The sequence below is a fragment of the Lactuca virosa genome, chromosome 5 (assembly GCF_052849685.1).
Source record: "Lactuca virosa cultivar CGN04683 chromosome 5, Lactuca_virosa_CGN04683_v6, whole genome shotgun sequence".
NCBI lineage: Eukaryota > Viridiplantae > Streptophyta > Magnoliopsida > Asterales > Asteraceae > Lactuca > Lactuca virosa.
The window spans coordinates 452000737-452017712 of record NC_136430.1 but is presented as its reverse complement, the minus strand read 5'-3'; the positions used below and the strand labels follow the sequence as shown (position 1 = coordinate 452017712).

The following is a 16976-nucleotide window of genomic DNA, read 5'->3' as shown; positions in this document are numbered from 1 at the left end:
TTTAATTAAAAGAAGTGTAAAATTATACATTTCCATTACTTTCAAATTAGGAAACACAAATTTAAAAAAAAATTCGGAGCTTAAGGTATTTTTTATTATGTTAATTTTGTATTTTGATTTTTTAAATTAATTTAATTTTAATTTTGTTAGAATGCATATTCTGACAGAATACAAATTCTGACAGATTTCATATTCTGACAGAATACATATTCTGATTGAATGAACATATTGAAGAATATCAAAATTTTGAGCATTGAGTTGAAGAATAAGAACATTCTTAAAGAATAATCATCTATTAACAAAATTCAAGAAACTAGTGTCCAAATATAAACAAATAAAACAAATTTATAGTCACATTCTATAAAAATATAATGTCATTCTTGGAAATTTGTCACATTCTACAACCATACAATGTTTTATAGTAAGTCATTTTGAAAGAATCTTCATTCGTATTATTGGTGTGGTGAATCTCGATTGTCATCAAATTGTCTCTTAATTTTCACCCATCATTGTTGTTCCAAACAACCTTGCTACATTCTGAGTGGTCCTGAAACAAAACACATACAAATAATGAAGTTCACGAATGTAAATACATACAACTCTTAACAAATAAGATGTAGAAATATTGGACATTCTATGCAAAAATTGACATAAGAAAGAACAAAAAAAGTCATTTTTCTTGTTAATAGTACTCAAGGCATCAAGATTTTTGCAACGAAACTTTTCCTAGCATTATGACATGAAAAAAAACAATTGTTATTAAAAAAATGACAGCATTTTGTATAAAAAACTTAACATTTATAACACTTTGTATAAAAACTTGATAAAATTGCAAGAATGGTCCTTGTGGTATGTCAAAACTAGCAACTTTGGTCCAAAATGAGTTTTGCTCGCAAGGATGGTCCAATAGTTTCATTTTGTTGCGAGTTTAGTCGAATTTCATATGAACTTTTTTATAATGACGGATTTGCCCCTTATTATTTTATTTTCCACTTTTCTTTTATTACAACAATTAAAAAACAATTAAAAATAAAACAAAAATAAAATCTCTCTATCTCTCTCTCCTCTCTCTCTCTCTCTCTTGATTCATCTCCTTTCTTCCTTTCGTCCCTATTTCACAAACAAAGAATGGAGCACCAGTGGTTTTGATACCGGTGGTGTTGCTGTGGTGACCACCGTGAACATCCACCACCTCTTCGCCTGTCACATCACCACCACTGCCTTTCCCGACTTTCTCCATCCACACCCCCCCTTAGAATCTGCAACGATGACGAGAGAATGACACGGATGTGAGCTCGTCGACTGCCAGCCTTGTTCCGCCCGTCCCAGTCGCTCAACGCCACCTCTCACCACCGTACATGATCTCACCACCCTTGTCACCTCTCTCCAGTCATACTGCACCGCTAAGGAGGAAACCCAGCTCCTCTCGTCGCTTTGCCACCCAAACAGCTTGTTGCCACCGCTGTTGTTGTGAGTTCCGGCCACCAAATGCTGCTACTCCCTCCGACCACCAGCTTCCTTTCTCTTCATTCTCGCCGGCAGGAAAGAAAAAATGGAGGCAACAAGTGTAGTGATTTATTTCAGATCCAAAATCAATGGTGGGTTTTCGTTTCTCTTCGAATCGATGGTTGGTTTTCGTTTCGGGTAAGGTTTTGTGTGTGGATTTTGTTTCAGATCTACCCTTTTTCATCTTCGTTTCAAATTTGGAACCAAGAACGTACCTACCTTCAACTTTTGGATTTGGGTTTTATTTCCGATCCAAAATCAAGAACAAAGAACACTCATTGTGGATTTGGATTTGGGATGTTGGATGGTGGTGGGTCACGACAGGGGAGCCAGAGGAGCTGCCACAGTCGACTGTGGTGGCTCTCTTCGCCGGAGAAGTGCGAAACGAGGGAGATAGACGAGTTGGAGATAAAAGGGAGAGAGATATATATATTATTTTTCTTTTTCTTTTTTTGATTTTTGTAATAAAAAAATTGAAAAAGGGAAAATACCAAGGGCAAATCCGTCATTATAAAAAGTTATAAAATTTTTGGACTAAACTCGCAACAAAACGAAACTATTGGACCATCCTTGCGAGCCAAACCCATTTTGGACCAAAGTTGCTAGTTTTGACATACCACAGGGACCATTCTTGTAATTTTGTCTAAAAACTTCACTTGTAGCAAGTAAGAATAATAAACCTGATATTGATGGGGGTAGGAACAATCTGAATAGACATAAGAAATGGTCTTCCTGATGAAGCACAAGTCATAGGTTTCGCCAGTTCCACCAATATTACTCTACCATCAAGATGCTGCAAAAACAAGTCAATTTATGAATGTTTTTTTTTTAATTTCACTCAAGAAAAAGGATTTTAAATTTAATATCTTAAAAATAATGTTAATATAAAAGTAAAGAAAAAAAACCCAAAAACCTTATCATCCATGGTTTCTAGGGCACTCATGGCATCTTCTTGATTTGTGTATTAAACAAACACACACCCTTTTGATTTATTTGTATTTCCATCCTTTAACTACACAAAATTCAAGATCATATAAAAAGAGTTAGCTTTTGATTTTAAAGATTCAAAATGAATTACTTCAATGACAAAATTGCAAATTTGGTCCCTGTGGTATGTCAAAACTAGCACGTTTGGTCCAAAATGGGTTTGGCTTGCAAGGATGGTCCAATAGTTTCATTTTGTTGCAAGTTTAGTCCAATGGCTTAACAACCGTTACCAAGCTCCCGTTACTTTACCCATGCCCCTCTCACTTAAGGGTATTTTAGTCCATTCATCTAGCCCCTTTATTATTTTACTATTATTTAGTACATAAAGAGACTTCAACGTCTCTATTCTCGTCTCCAACAACAAGCCCTAACGATCACTCCATCTGTGATTTCATCTTCTCCATCGATCACCCCCTTTGTGATTTCATATTCTCCATCGACAATGGTGATGTGCTTTTGCAGAAAGTGGGCGATAGTTCGGACATCGTGGACAGATAACAACCCAGGGTGCCGATTTTGGGGATGTCCTGACCCGGTAAGTATGTTACAGTTTGTTTTTGAGGAATGCTCCCTGATGATCTAATGTTTCTTTCTTCCTTTTTTCAAGAATTCATCATGTGGTTTTATTGGGTGGTATGATGAACCCATGTGTGCTCGTTCCAAAGTTATAATACCAGGGCTGCATAGGACAATCAATAAGCTACGAAAAGCAGTGGATGATATAAAAGATCAAGCAAGTAAGCATGAAAAAGAAGTGGTGAAGATCAAAGAACAAGGAACCATGTTGAAGTATTACCTAGTCTATAGCTGGATTTGTTTTGTTGTTGTGTTGGTGTTCTTGTTGTAAGTCCACAAATGTTATGGTTATCTTTTGTAATAGGTTAGGGGTATATGTGTCTGGTTTAACTAGTTTTTTGCAAATGTAGAACATTGTTGTAATGCAAATTAATGGTAATGAAAATTTGGTATCTATTGACCAATTATGGATTTGTTCTGTTGTTCATACATAACCTGCTAAAGATAACATAACATGCATCCATATGTAGTTAACACAAAAGCATACTAAACACATAATACCTATTACCATCTTCAAAATACATGCCATAAGTTAATTGAAAACAAAGTTATTGCAACAAAAGACATCTTACATGTAGGAATTAAAACGAAGTTGTCAAACATAGTCAAAATAAAAGATAAAACCAACATAGTCCATCAAGTCCCTCCTTGACCTTTGCATGTCCTGGAGTTGTGACCTTTGTTTCCACACTTACTACATGTCACACTAACAAACTTTCTTGTTAGTTTCCCACTACCATGTGGGCCATGATCATGAATCTCAGGTTGGGTAGGTCCACCAACTCCATCATTAGTAAATGCCACAACTCCATTACATATGGCCTTCAATCTGCATTTGTCATTTTTTTTAAATGCAATATTCTTTTTTGTTTCCAATGCATGCATTTTGATTTTCTCTTTCAACTCCTGCTTACTGTTATACTTTTGACCTATTTTAAAATGACACTTATGAACCTCATCTAAAGAACAACTTTTTTCCTTACTTAGTTGTTTCAAAACTGCTCTTCTTTTCCTGTCCTGATCAGAATCCTCATCCATGGAATCAAAAGCATCATTGTCAATAACATCTAACTCATCAGCTTCTTCATCACTCTCATGTTGTCTAGGATTCCTAATCCTTTTATCCAAGAACTCTACTTCTGTATCAATGCTCATGTTAAAATCCCTCATATCAACTTCAACATCTTCAATTACATTATCTTCACCCACCCAATAATCACTATCATCACTATCATCTTCCTGCTCTGTTTCACTTCCTTCTTTACTTTCAACCTCACTACACTTTGTTTTCCATTACTGTCCATGTTAGACTGAGGTTGGCTTTCACTTCCATCTTGGACACAAGCATCAGTTTGATAGTCAAAATCCCAAAAGCCATTCATCTGAGGTTGGTTTTCTTCATCCATCTGAGGTTAGTTTTCTTCATCCATCTGAGGTTCATTGACATCATGCATGTTAGGGCCATTGACTCCATCAACATTGCTTTGTAGTATTTGTTGGTAGAGTCCAATATCAAAATCAATAGCTGCCTCAACAAAGTCTTTGGCTATCTGCTCAGTCTCACCAATACCATCAAAGTATATTTTCTTACTACAAGATGCCATCACTCCATCCTTGCTCGTAACCCTTCTCCTATTATATTCAGGTGATAAGGATGCGACTTGAAGTACTTCATTGAATTGGATTTCAAGTTGGTTTGGTTGAGTGGGCACCACATCAGTAGGTGTAGTCATCACAGGGGTTTCCTTTGATTGGTCATCAGGAGCTTCATCATTGTGTTGCACATCCTCATGTGGTTCATCTAACTATACAAGGGTAACCTTGGTAACAGGTTTACCCTTGGTAACAGGTTTAGGATTCAAGAAACAGGTGAGTAGTTTTGTTTCACCATGTTCTGTGTATACCTTCATCACTTTGTGCTCACTGACATATTGGGAAAAGTTTGCAACATCTTCATCATTTCCTAAAGGGCGAAGACCAAAGTGGAAGTCTCCACCAGGCACAAGAAAATGGTAGTATATAACAGGAGGAACCCCATATCTGAAACCTTTCATGATTGCATCGAGCTCATGAACTGAAAACTCATCTATGTCTACCATGTCAACATAGTTTACAGTTCCGTCAATGTAACGAACATCAGGGTACTTAGTGAACTCGCCTCCATGGTACAGCTTAATGGTAAACAATGTTGGGTGTCCATCTTCAAAACAAGTAAAAAAAACACTTCAGGTGGAGTTACATCAAAAAATTTCAAGAAATCAAAAGATGAAAAAGGGCAAATTACGTATCATAAAAAACCTTGGGGTTGAAGTGTGTGTTTAACAACCTTACGTGCCACATTGGTATGTTCATCCACCGATAATCTCACCAAATCGCAACTTAACTAACACAACAGATTTTGTGTCTAGGGCTTTTATTGATCTTGGTTAAAGAACGACGATTTACTTTATTGAGGAGGAGACGAACTGCTTTTATTTAGCTTTACCGGGAACGATTACAGGGATGAATGGACTAAAATACCCTTAAGTGAGAGGGGCATGGGTAAAGTAACGGGAGCTTGGTAACGGTTGTTAAGTCATTGGACTAAACTTGCAACAAAATGAAACTATTGGACCATCCTTGCAAGCCAAACCCATTTTCGACCAAACGTGCTAGTTTTGACATACCACAGGGACCAAATTTGCAATTTTGTCTACTTCAATCAATTACTACTATATATATATATATATATATATATATATATATATATATATATATATATATACCTTCAGCTATTTCCCCACATTTTGAAAATTGTTTCTTTAAACAGCTTTCACTTGTAGAGTACGATAAATCTATGATTCAAGTTCGAAAGTTGGAATATATATACATAAAATGAATCCAAAATCTAATATTAGAGATGGAGAGAGAATGAATTTCATGATAACCTAATTTGTATTAGTTTATGGAACGATGCAGCTCTGAATTTACTAAAAAAAATATTTAACAGTTGTGATTTGAATACCATCGGTGTAAATTAAGAAGATATCGAAGAGATAGAGTGCATATAGATTCAAATAGCGATACACAATTGGACATATATTTGTAGAGATTGAGCATATGCAACTTATTTCTTACAATGATTTTGCTAGCTAGAGGGTATTCGATGAAACAAGCACATAGTTTGGAGGATTTGAGATAGAGAGAACGATTTAGAAATGGAGATGATGATGTTGTTACGATTGTGGGTCTGATGAAGCATCCGCTTGTTAATATTGTCACAACGAATTCAGGAATACCTGGATTTTATCAAGAGACTGATGTCAACAGGGTTTAATGGAAAAAATGATCGATGGGTTTTTAGGGTTGAGAAACTAATTCCCCCGATTTAAAGATATTAAATGTTATAAATATTTACCATAATTAAGTGTGCTAAGATTACTATTATACCCTTAATCAAATTTTTGAAATGATTGGCCCACAATCATTCCTACATCCACACAATAATTAGTTAAAATATATGAACACACACACACACACACACACACACACACACACACACACACACACACACACACACACACACACACACACACACACACATATATATATATATATATATATATATATATATATATATATATATATATCAGTGTTGCAGAAATCGGCCTAATCGGCTGATTAATCGGCAATTAATCGCTAATCGGACCTCCACCGATGAGATTTATTGCTAATTCGTCACTATAATCGGGTTTGGTCAATACAGGTCAAAGTCGGAATTAATCGGACTTAATCGGACCTAATCGGATCTGGTCAACGCAGGTCAAAGTCGGACTTAATCGGACCTAATCGGATCCGGTAAGAAATTTTTTTTGGTAGGAAGGTAAGAAGTTTTTTTTCTACATATTTTTTTGACGAACAAAATAAATGAATCACTAGATGATTCATTTGTAAGATGATTCACAAGAAAAAATTCCCAAAAAAACATATTTATGATTCATTTTTAAATAAATTAAGAAAAAATTCACTTTTATGACAATTTTAGTGAATAACAACAAAATCATTGTATAAATGAATCATCGAGATGTTTTTCTTTGAGAATTTTTTCTTGTGAATCATCTTACAAATGAATCATCTAATGATTCATTTTGTTTGTTCGCGAAAAAAATATGTAGAAAAAAAACTTCTTACCTTCCTACCAAAAATTTCCTTCTTATTTGATCTTGACTATATATATATATATATATATATATATATATATATATATATATATATATATATATATATATATATATATATATATATATATATATATATATATATATCGGCATAAAATTACACCATCTCTTTGTATTGGTGGTGGATTAGGAAGAACTCCAGAATTTATTGGACTAACCAATGTCGTCATCTCCTCTCACAAACGGGTTCTTCTCCCACCACAGTTGACGTCATCTTGTTAATCTATGCTTACGGATTCTTCTCTTTGTATTGAAGGTGGGATAATAATGTTAAGTATTTGGAAAGTGGTGTTTCTGTAATGTTCCTTCGACACCCAAAAGTTAAGGGTTCTCCTGTCCTACCATGTACAAACAAATGTGGTCGTATGAATCATGTGTTTTTTTTTGAAGTATTTAACTTTAATTTGGTGTTTTTTTAAAGTATTTAACTTCTTCTTTATTTCTGGAAAATGGGTTAAAACCCAAAATCCATGGGTTTAACCCCATAACTCATGAGTTTATAGGTTGAACCCAGGAAACCGAAAAACCGCCTCTAGAACCCAAGAAACGGAACCGACTAGAAACCGACCCTATTGGGTTCTAAAAACCAGAAACCAACCATTTATGGGTTGGATTCGGTTTGGGTCCAAACTCAAAATCGAACCATGCACAACCCTAGTAACATCAATGAATGTTTTTCTTGTTGTGTGAATAAGCTTTGAGTTGTTTTTTTACTAGTTTTCGTAAATTACGTATATAGATATTATGTCGGAGATGATCGATATAGCTTTTATAAATGAGTGTATTTATTTATGTGATAATATCATGTCATCTAGTTATTAAGTCTCTTAAATTTATTATAGGTAACCAAATGATGCTTATACATATAGCATATGAAACAGTATTTGGTTTTAACCAACTCGTTGTCTGTTTTCTAGAAAAATACCTTTTTAAGCGCTTATGTTTGTGAGCGGGAACACATCTACGTCTATGGAGCCTTGAAGTATGTTTGGTTTTTTTAAATATTGCTGACATTTTGACGTCTGAGCGTCAAAAGACCTAGATCAATATCTTCGGACGGGTAGACCTTTGTCCTAGACCTTATTTAAAAAAAAAAGAATTCGTATATACTTTTGTTAAGCTTTAAAATATTGTATTTATCCGACCTTAAATCTAAATATCATATTTACCATTTTTAACTTCTAAAATATCGTATTTGTCCAAAAAAATAACTTAACATTTTTTAAAATTGTTTTAATCTGTTTTTATATTTTATAATCATTTTAACTTTTAAAAAATATAAATAGACTATATTGCCCTTGATAATAAAACTTTTTCACATATCTATTTTTTGATCATATTGCCCAAAGTGTCTTACACCATGTTCCCGAGTTTCATTTAAAGGAAAGGAAAAAAAAGAAGAGAAATACGTAGAGAAAAGAAAGGAAAAGAAAAGAAAGTAAAGTGTATTTTTCTGTTTCCGAGTTTTGAGAGAAAGGAAAAGAAAATTATTTTTCTTTGTGTTCCTGAGTTGGAAGAAGAAAAAATGAAAATTAAAAGTGGACAATTATACCCTTGTGAGAGAAGCAATGATTTTTTTTCCTATGATGTTGTGCGTGAATATAGGAGGTAGTTTGGTAATCATAGGGATTTTTTCTTCTCTTTTCTCCAACGAATTTGGGAGGAAGATTAGGAGAGAAGAGAATGCTGTAATTTTCTTTCTTTCTTCTTAAATCACTCCAAAAAAATAAATTCTAGAACACTCGTGACTCCTTTTCTTTCTCTCCAATTCTCTTCTTTTCTCTCTCTTCCCTCGTTAATTTCGACTCGGGAACATGGTGTTAATTCCTAACCTCCCTGAACTCTAAAAGCGTATCCAGGAGAAGACGATGCATGACCACGGTTGTTGATAATACCACCGACATCATTCCAAATTCGTTGGTGGTTAAATCGGCCTCAATTCTTGATTCTCTGGTGAGTATAGCAACGGTAATTAGGTTGAATCTTGTTCATGGATTCCAACAACTTTACAAGATCACAGAAGTTACTTGACTTGTCTGAACGATTTCGTCAATGGAAGTCAGTTTCCCCTCAATTAGTCAATCCAACCAATCCGAATTATCCAAAAGACCCAACCGAGCTGCAGTTCTGATATGCATATGCTGCTTACCCTGAGCAAGAATGGGGAGTTCCAACATCGACACCGGATGGCTGGATTAATCAGATTCTATGGTTCTTTGCACACTATTCATTTCAAGGCAAAATATAGATATGGGTGTTGAATTGAATCAGTAAATCAATACATAATAAAGGGAAAATAAGTTTTTTGGGCCTTTTAGATGAAATAAACATGGATCAAGAAAGAAGTTTTACTCCAGAAATATCAAGAACCAATGAAGTTTTAAGAAATTTTTTTGACAATTTAGATGGAAAGGAATTGGCTTGTTTGTGCAATGTATTTTCATTGTTTCAATAACTTTGTATTATGATCAAGTAATCATTCGTAACATACAAGAATTCATGAGTTTTATTGTGAATTATGCAATTTCCCATTTTGATGCAATCAATTTGGTTGATCAACAAGATATCTTTTTCTACGAATTTAACATATCTAGATCAAATTTCCTTCCTCTATTTCTTTCTTGATGCATATACTACGTTACTATAATTTACCACTTTAAATGCAAAATAGTGTATCACTACTTTTTTTTTATCAGATGCATAAGGTCATAACAAATGCATGATGTCATTTCTACCCTTTAAATGCAAATGGCATTAGATAATTTTTTACCACTTTTTTGAGAAAATACATCGATATTTTTAGCAAATACATAACAAATTGGCCACTGAATTTACACGGTTATAAGTTAACCAAATTCATACTTGTCACTTGTCTAACAAGGCATAAATGTAAAAAAAATATATATATATGGGGATGTAAAAGAATACTAGTTTAATAGGGGCATAAATGGAAATATAGTTGGGTGGAGCGAAGGCTATTATATTGGAAGAGGGGAATAACTGGAAATTAACTGGGGTGAAGCGAAGGCTAAATTGGAATAGGGGCATAACTGGAAATAAAATGGGGTGGAGTTGGAACTTAAAATCAAAATATGTTGCTACTACTACTGCTTATAGCCGATTGAAAGAAGGAAGACTAAAAGGGAGTTGTGATCAGACTTATGCGTGAATATTGAATGTGTGCGTCGTCTGTATATGTGTCTATTTAGAATGGAGTGTATGGGTTAGGATAGTGAGGATGATATGGTGGATCCATTTTATTTCAAAATGATATTCTTATTTAAGGGTAATATAGTCAATTAACTTCTTTTTATAAAAATAAAATAACTAAAAAACATGAAAACTTGTTAAAAAGTTTTAAAAATATTTAAAAAAAATGAAATTTTACAAATACGATATTTTTAAAGTTACGAAGAATAAATATGATATTTCAAGATATATTTTGATATAAGGCCTTAAAAAAAAAAAAAAAAAAAGACTCTTCGTCCTTCCCGTTACGTTTCCAGATTTCCCTGTTCACAAACCTTCCTCCCCGAAACCTAGATCGCTGAAACCTTATATGCCCGTGAATTCTTCGACTCCGGTGATAGCCTCGGCGCCGACCACCTCGTTGATGTCGTTCATTGCTCGCAGATGGACTTTGCTCTGCTCAGCAACGTCGCCGGACGTCTAATCTGCCTACGTTCACTCTCGTCGACGCCTACTGTAACGCACACCATCTTTACCAATGTCGGAGACGTCTGCTTCCACCGGTACGTTGTTAGTCAAGTTTATTTCCCTGAAATCAGATGATATCTTCTAGGGTTTGTTGTTGGTGCTCAAATATGAAATTAGATTATCATAGTTGCTCGAAATGGGATCTATTTGTTGAAATTAGATGTTCATAGTTTCTGATTATCAGATATATTTGCTGAAAATGTATATACTTTGCTGAAAATGTATATAATTTGCTGAAAATTTTGAAATCTTATGTTATATTTGCTGAAAATGTATATAGTTTGCTGAAAATGTTGAAATCTAATGTTATTGTTGCTGAAAATCATATTTTAACTAAAATTAGATGTTCATAGTTGTCGAAAATCAGATTTATATGCTGAAAATGCATATAATTTGCTGAAAATGTAAATAATTTAGCTTGATAAGTATTGTTGATGATAAAGATTGCACTTTCTACATCTGCAAGGCTTTTAAATGATAAAAAAAATATTGATTACTGAAAAAGGGGATATTATCGGCTGAGAAGGCGCATGTTACCAAAGAGCTACCTGCTGTTACTTGTGTTATGGGTTTGCAATGTAAAGTATTTCACATATGAATAATGTGATTTAGAGCATGGAGTTTGATGTTTGGATAGTTTAGGAGATTCTGTAATGTAATAATGTATTATGATTATTTTGATTCATTATATGATAAAATTGTTTATTAATGTCATCAAAATGATAATTTTTATTGCTCTATAATGTGATGGTAATTGTCAAAATTTGTTTATTAATCTTTTTTTCAAAGTCTTTGAAGTTAAAAAAAATCATTTATTTTTTAGCAGTTTGTAGCCTTTAAAAAAAAAATAGTTGCAGATTGCAGACGTTTGGTCTACCTCTTCTACTACATGAGTTTGCAGAAATGGTCACTATTGCATGCATTAGTTGAACCATAAGCCAAAATGCTAATTCGAGTTCAAGTGACAACAAAACTCAAGAGATGGACTCTTTCACATGACAAACTCATGTTTTCCTCTCTGACCACCATCGTTGATTCTGATTCTTCATCCAACTCACGACACCAATGTCAATCACTATATCACTCACGAACAACACCGACTATGACAACCCATCATCATCGTCTTCCTCCGAAGCTCCACCTGACCAATCGTTCTCGATTAGATTAGTCTTCCTCCGAAGCTCCACCTGACCAATCGTTCTCGATTAGATTACCAACATATTTTAAAAACATTCATTGCTAGAAGGGCGATTCAGCCAGGTAGGCAGCTTCATGCACATCTTTGCTTAAATGGTCTTGGAAACGACACCATTTTATGTGGTAAGCTTGTTGATTTGTACTGTTCTTGCAACCAGGTGTCTAATGCCCACCTACTATTCGACAGAATTTCTAAACGAAATGTCTTTCTTTGGAACGTTTTGATTTGTGAGTATGCTTGGAACGGCCCTTACAATGCTGCGATTTCTCTATATTATGAAATGATCAATAACGGCATTTTTCCTAATAATTATACATTTACGTATGTTCTCAAAGCATGTTCGAATCTTAGTGCCATCGATGTGGGGCGAAATGTTCATGACCACATGGTGAGAACCGGATGGGAAATGGATGTTTTTGTGGGTGCAAGTTTAATCAATATGTATGCAAAATGCGGAAACGTGAGTAATGCACGGCAGGTGTTTGATAAAATAATTCAACGAGATGTTGTCATATGGAACTCCATGCTTGCTGCATACGCTCAAAACAATCATCTTGAAGACTGCCTGGTTTTGTGCAGTGAAATGGCCTCAAAGATGGTGAGACCAATTGTTGCGACTCTTGTCACCACCATCTCCGCCGCTGCTTCCATGGCAGCCTTTCCACAAGGAAGAGAGCTTCATGGGTATAGCTGGAGACAAGGGTTTTACTTCCAAGATAAAGTAAAAACCGCACTTGTTGATATGTACGCCAAAAGTGGATACGTGAAGGTAGCCATAAATCTCTTCAATCAATTATCAGAAAAACGTATTGCTTCTTGGAATGTCATGATTACAGGGTATGCAATGCATGGACATGCAACCGAAGCACTAAATTTGTTCGAAAAAATGACGTGTGAAGCCAATCCCGACCACATAACTTTTGTTGGTGTTCTCTCCGCTTGTAACCATGGTGGTTTACTAGAAAAAGGTCGAGAATATTTCGAATCAATGATCCATAATTACAAAATACAACCAACCGTTCAACACTATTCGTGTATCGTCGATCTAATTGGTCATTATGGTCGATTAGACGAAGCTTATAACATGATCAAGAATATGTCAGTCAGCCCAGACGCCGGCGTCTGGGGTGCACTGCTCCATTCCTGCAAATTCCATGGAAACATCGAGCTTGGTGAACTTGCGTTAGAGAAGTTGACTGAGCTCGAACCAGATGAACCTGGAAACTACGTGATCATGTCGAATATTTACGCGCAAGTCGGGCGGTATTCAGGGGTGGAAAAGCTTCGGGAGCTAATGACAAAACGGGAACTTAAAAAGGATGTCGCGTGTAGTTGGATTGAAGTCAACAATAAAATCAACGCATTTCTTTCGGGGGATACGAGTCATCCGTTGTCCGATGAGATAGATGCGGAATTGAAAAGGGTTGAAAAGTTGATGAGTGAAGCGGGATATGTTCCTAACACTACACCAGTGTTTCATGATGTGGAGGATGATGAGAAGATGGGGATGGTGTGTAGGCATAGTGAGAGGCTAGCGATTGCGTTTGGGTTGATTAGTACACCACCTCAGAGTAGACTTTTGATCACGAAAAATCTTCGGGTTTGTGAGGATTGTCATGTTGCAATTAAGTTTATATCCAAGATTACTAAGAGGGAGATTGTATGTAGAGATTTAAATCGGTACCATCATTTTAAAGATGGTGTGTGTTCTTGTGGGGATTATTGGTGAGGGATCGTGGAGTAATGATTATTACAAGTGCAATGATTATTCTGACATTAAGTGGAAGTCTTTGTTTTATGAAAATCATATCTACAAGAAAATTGTTGTTACGTTTCATTTGACCTATAGTTTGATAACAATGTTTGCTTGTTTTTGCTGATGTTTGATTCATATGGAATTTAATAAAATATTTGGGTTATTTCTTGGTGCCTTATTGTCAATCATGATACGAGTAGGCGAGAGCCAAACTTCCGGTCCTCCCAAGCGTATTTGAGTTTGTTGGCATTTTGTTCTCGATAGTAAGTACTCTTATTCCACACACTAATATTGGCAGTCTTCTACTAAATGGTTTTTGGCCAAGTGGAATCAAGGTGTTTGAAGAAAGGGAAAATTTCATTCATGTCCTTATAAAAACATTATAAAAACAGAATATTACATCAATATCCTTATACTTTAATATTACGTGTATATCCCTCTAAAACTATAAAAATTACATCAATATCCAAAATCAAATTTTAATTAGAATTATATCAATTTTTATTAATTTTTTTATCTAATAATCAAAATTATATATTAGTTTACCGATTTACCATTTCCTAATTAAATCTCAAATTAACCCTTAATTAAATCTCAAACTAAATCACATAACATATTACACAATCCTATCTCTTAATTCGATTAAGCCCCCCTTATATAGGAATCATCTTCTTCGTTAGCGTATCTTGTCTCCATGCTAATCAGTTCGACAGGTCGCAAATTTTAATCACAATAGGTATGCCATCTTGATTGAAGTAATTGTAATTTGCATTAGATTAACTTTGCATTCAATTATTATCTGTGTTGGATTAATTTTGGTTAACAAAAAACAAAGTTTCTCCTCCATCTATTGTTATCGTTCTATCTTCTTAATCACAATAGGTCTGTCATCTTATTTGAAGTAATTGTAATTTTCATTAGATTAACTTTGCATTCAATTAATTATGTATCTACGTTCTACTACTTTTGGTTCACAAAACAGAGTTTCTTCTCCATCTCTTGCTATTAGTGCATTCGATTAATTTTGATGGATGATGAGATTGATACACTGAGATGGGAGATAAGTGATCACTCCCCGATAATTAAGTAACATGGAAATACAAGCTTAAACTGAAATATGAAGGCTTTTTTCGGTTTACCAGGAACTCATGTAGGCAAGTGTATTGTTTCGGCTTTAGAAAAACTCTCTATATAAACATATTCTCATATAACTTGAATCAACCGGTTGAAGAGGTGAAAAAACATTATCCATCAAAAAACGATATTGTTTTGTCAATAGTCTTTATTGACAAGCATGCAAAAGAATAATGTTTTATTAAACTCGATTCTGATGAAAACTTCATGGTGATGCTTAACATGTATGACCAGGAGAAAGAGTAATAATTTATGTGACGACTGAAAAAAGTACACAACAAAGGCATAAACCGTCTAGTGTCCAAGATCAATTTATTTATGGACATGCATGATTGATCCACAACCATCAAGATGCTAACTTTATGGACTAAGGACCTCAGAAACATCAAGAAAAGCAACTCCTAACTTCTGGAGTGGAAGGAATCCATTAGATCTCAACATATCACCAAAATGGGATCAAAACTTCATAAAGAGTAGATCTAAGCAAACAAGGAACAAGTTCAAAGATTTATACCTCAATGAAGCTGGAAATGATGAGAAAAATCTAGATCTACAAGCTCAAGCCACACCAAAGCAACCGCCAAGTGTTCTTCTTCCTTAAAATCACCAAAACTCACTTCCAAGCACAAATCTCACAAATGGCAATTAGGGTTTCGATCTTAGGGTTTTGAGGAGTGGAAGTTGCACATAAGATGCACCCAAGGCAACATCAGTTGCTTAAATAGGGCACAAACCCTAAAAATTAGGGTTTTCCCCTGCTTAGCGTACGCCCAACATACTCCCACGTACGCCCAGCGTACGTGGGGTGCCTCCACGTCCAATCTTCGAGCTAATACGCTCAGCTTACTAGGCTAGGGACCAAAATGAAAAGAATTTTAAAAATAGGGTATAAAAGGAACATACTCCTACATCGTGAATATTACAATTCTCTTCCACTTGAATCAGGTTTCGTCCTCGAAGTTCGCTGCCGCAAATAACTCAGGGTAGTGCTCCATCATCTCTTCCTCCGACTCCCACGTCCATTCTAAACCCTTACGATGCTGCCACCACACTTTCACCAACTCAACAACCTTGTTCCTCTAGGTTTTCGTCTTCCGATCAAGAATCGCCACCGGTCTCTCGATATAATTCAGGCGATCATCCACCTGGAATATCCTTCAATGGAACCATCGCGGAATCATCAACCAAACATTTTCGCAGCTGCGAGACATGAAACGTGTTATGGATTTGACTAAGCTTCTCGGGAAGATCCAAGTGATAATCAACCCGGCCCACCAGGGCCAAAACTCTGAAAGGACCGAAGTACATGGGGCCCAACATGCCCATCTTCTTGAATTGGATGACACCTTTTGAAGGCGACACCTTCAGGAAAACCATATCCCCAACCCTGAAACTCTAGGTATGATAGGCGCTTGTCGGCATAGTTCTTCTGCATACTCTGTGGTGTCTGAAGTCTACTCCGAACCTGCTGAATCAACTCGGTGGTCTTGAGTACAACTTCGGTACTCCCCATGACTCTTGACCCACCTCACCCCAGCATATCGGGGTCCTGCATTTCCTCCCATAGAGTATCTCAAAAGGAGGCGATTAATGCTTGCATGATAACTGTTGTTATACGAAAACTCCGCCAAAGGGAGATACGTATCCCAACTCCCACTGAAATCCAATACACATGTCTGAAGCATATCCTCCAAGGTCTGGATAGTCCGTTCACTCGGTCCATCAGTCTGTGGGTGGAAAGTCGTGCTGAAGTGCAGACGAGTACCCAACTCCTCGTGAAAGCACTTCCAAAACCTGGAAGTAAAAACCGGATATACCTGTCTGAAACCACTGAAACCGGCACCGCATGATGTGCCACAACCTCCCTGATTATATATCGGTCAAC

At 35.6% G+C, this 16976-nt stretch overlaps 1 protein-coding gene and 2 long non-coding RNA genes across 3 annotated transcripts; 2 read left to right on the top strand and 1 right to left on the bottom strand.

Moving 5' to 3' along the window:
• Nucleotides 1-396: 396 nt before the first annotated feature.
• On the bottom strand, nt 397-15820 carry LOC145114444 (uncharacterized). Its single transcript, XR_013711012.1, has 4 exons — nt 15606-15820; nt 2420-2518; nt 2187-2299; nt 397-547 (listed from the first exon to the last, which is right to left on the bottom strand). It is a non-coding gene; the product is annotated as an uncharacterized LOC145114444 (long non-coding RNA).
• Nucleotides 10749-11723, top strand: LOC145116448 (uncharacterized). The gene is made up of 2 exons (XR_013712094.1): nt 10749-11038; nt 11509-11723. It is a non-coding gene; the product is annotated as an uncharacterized LOC145116448 (long non-coding RNA).
• Nucleotides 11866-14123, top strand: LOC145116068 (putative pentatricopeptide repeat-containing protein At5g52630). The gene is made up of 2 exons (XM_079052434.1): nt 11866-12136; nt 12189-14123. Exons 1-2 carry the CDS (start codon nt 11947-11949, stop codon nt 13928-13930), a joined length of 1932 nt encoding a protein of 643 aa, XP_078908560.1. The 5' UTR covers nt 11866-11946; the 3' UTR covers nt 13931-14123.
• Nucleotides 15821-16976: the final 1156 nt, after the last annotated feature.